Raw genomic sequence first — 2579 nt, forward strand, 5'->3', positions numbered from 1 at the left:
CTAAGCCTGATTCCCAAGTGCCGGCCGCTATCCTGTCATCCTCGCACGCAGTCGACCATTTCTTATCCACCTCATCCCACCACCGGCCACACATCTGCAGCCACGCTGGACGTCTTCGAACACTTGAGCAGTCCGATCTCACAACCACTCAATCCCAGCCGTCCATCTCCCACCCAAACCGCTCTTCCTCTGCTCGCAGACCAAAGCCAAGCCAAGCTACGCCCCAAGCTTCCCAAGTCCACACCACTCCCGACCTCACGCGAGCAGCCATGGCCGCCCTCCGCCTCGCCTCCATCACCCTCTGCCCCGCCGCCGCGTCCCCGTCCCCCTCCTCCGCCGCCGCGCCCCGCTCCGCCTCCTACGCCTGCGCGGCGGCGCGCGGCCTCCCCTCCCTCCGCCTGGCCGCGGCCCGCCCCCGCCGCGGGGACCTCGTCCGTGCTCGCGCCGCCGCGAACCCGGCGGCGGAGAACTACGCGTCCGCGCTCTGCGAGCTGGCCTCCGAGAGCGGCACCCTCGACGAAACCGTCGCGGACCTGGAGAAGCTGGAGAAGATCTTCGCCGAGGAGGCCGTCGCGGAGTTCTTCGACAACCCGACCGTGCTGCGCACGGAGAAGGCGGAGCTCATCGACGAGATCGTCAAGTCCTCCGACCTGCAGCCGCACGTCGTCAACTTCATCAACGTGGTCGTCGACAACTCCCGCGCCGAGCTGGTCCCGCAGATCGTCAAGGAGTTCGAGACCGCCTACAACGCGCTCACCGGCACCGAGGTCGCCACCGTCACCTCCGTCGTGCAGCTCGAGTCGGAGGACCTCGCGCAGATCGCCGCGCACGTGCAGAAGATCACCGGCGCCGCCAACGTCCGGATCAAGACCCGCATCGACCCGGAGCTCATCGCCGGATTCACCGTGCAGTACGGCAGCGACAACTCCAACTTCATCGACATGAGCGTCCGCAAGCAGATCGCCGAGATCACGTCCGAGCTCGAGATGCCATCCGTTACCCTCGACGTCTGATAGGCTTCTGCTCCACCCCTCTCTGCCTTGATGCTTAGGTCCATTTCCTGCTGTCTCTATACCTATTCTTCTGTATTATTATTATCTGATGGAATATTGAATACACAACTTGATTCCAGAGTTTGGTCTTGTGTGGGTAGTTCGATCGATCTTGCGCTACTCACTCAGAAGGATGTAGATCGAATTACATGTGTTGTTCCAAGTTCAGAGGACAAAGTTGTACATTTGGTGCTAAAGAGGGGAAACAGGTGTGATTAGGCTGGGACTGAGACCAGAGGGGAATGGGGAACAGAAGAAGCTTTTGTTTGCCCAGATGGCATTGTTGATTTCATTGTACAGATAGAGATGAATAACCTCGGTTATAATTATAAAATGGTTGGATGTGGGTTTCACACTGTATTTCTGAAGGATTGGGTTTCAGAATCAGATTGGCAACACACGTAATCCAATCTACATCAAGACAAACTTGAATGCTTGTCTTGAACTTTGGAATAACAGTCTTTCTTGCATTATAGTTCTTCTTTTGAAGGCCTTTGCACTAGAACTTTGCAATCCTAGAAGAAATGTTCCTAACCTTGTTCTTGAGCTGCAAACCTGACAATTTGTTTACATGAACCGTCGATTTAGTTAGAAGAATGTCTTTAAGCTTGTATCTTAAGATGCCAACCTTTCAACTCATTTACCTGGACCGTCAATTTTGTTTCTAATGGTATTCATTATTTTGCAGTAATTACTATCGCAAGGATTGCAAGAATGCTGGCCTTCATCAGAGGCTAGCACATGTGATGGAGGAGGCTTGACTACATGTGGATGGGCATTTTTTCGTGCAAAAATATATTAACTAAATACATCATTTTTTTTTCCTGGAAGGGGCCACTGTAATTTTTATCTTTTTGCTGTTGAGATCCTGTAACATGTTTCAAATACTCAACTATAGCTGCGTTTGCTGCTCCAAGTTTCCAGGTGGTGAAATTTACAGTATGTAGTTATTATGTATCTGGCGATAGAGTTGTGTAGATGTGCACAGAATGTGGCATTTCTATGAACCGGCGAATGAAATCATTATGTATACAAACATTTTTAAAGCAGCCAAGGGACTTCACACATTCCCTAGCTTTTGCTTGAAATTATGTCAGATGTGATTTTGTTCCGCAGCTTTATGCTGCTGGGATTTACGTAGTTCTGCCCTGTGTTACTCTGCTCTTCACCATGCCCTCCAGCCAAATTCACTTCGCAGGGCCATTTAGGTTGAATTTTCAATGGAGTTCTACATTGTAATCGTGCACTGAGCTAATCCTGTAACTTCTGTTGTAGATACTGTCCTCAGACAGTCAGACCTCTTAGAGAAGTTTAAGCATTTTATAAGTGGAAAGTAAGCTCCTGATGAGGGGCCAACCATGTGCTTTACTTTCATAGAATATATGTATGCATAACACCTCCAGGTTAGGTGTGATTAGGATAATGTGAAGCTTAATTACTCTACATAAGCACCAGGGATCCGTGGCGCAATGGTAGCGCGTCTGACTCCAGATCAGAAGGTTGCGTGTTCGATTCACGTCGGGTTCA

General features: G+C 50.8%; 1 protein-coding gene and 1 non-coding gene across 2 annotated transcripts; both read left to right on the top strand.

Moving 5' to 3' along the window:
• The first annotated feature begins 229 nt into the window (after positions 1-229).
• LOC124693153 (ATP synthase delta chain, chloroplastic-like) lies at positions 230-1968 on the top strand. The gene is made up of 2 exons (XM_047226614.1): positions 230-1051; positions 1741-1968. Exon 1 carries the CDS (start codon positions 270-272, stop codon positions 1011-1013), a length of 744 nt encoding a protein of 247 aa, XP_047082570.1. The 5' UTR covers positions 230-269; the 3' UTR covers positions 1014-1051; positions 1741-1968.
• Positions 1969-2507: 539 nt separating this feature from the next.
• On the top strand, positions 2508-2579 carry TRNAW-CCA. Its single transcript has one exon. It is a non-coding gene; the product is annotated as a tRNA-Trp (tRNA).

The sequence above is a fragment of the Lolium rigidum genome, chromosome 2 (genome assembly GCF_022539505.1).
Source record: "Lolium rigidum isolate FL_2022 chromosome 2, APGP_CSIRO_Lrig_0.1, whole genome shotgun sequence".
In the NCBI taxonomy this organism is placed as follows: domain Eukaryota; kingdom Viridiplantae; phylum Streptophyta; class Magnoliopsida; order Poales; family Poaceae; genus Lolium; species Lolium rigidum.

Bases quoted from the DNA above. Each gene is read 5' to 3' on its own strand.
- LOC124693153 (XM_047226614.1), top strand. From the start codon at position 270: ATGGCCGCCCTCCGCCTCGCCTCCATCACCCTCTGCCCCGCCGCCGCG.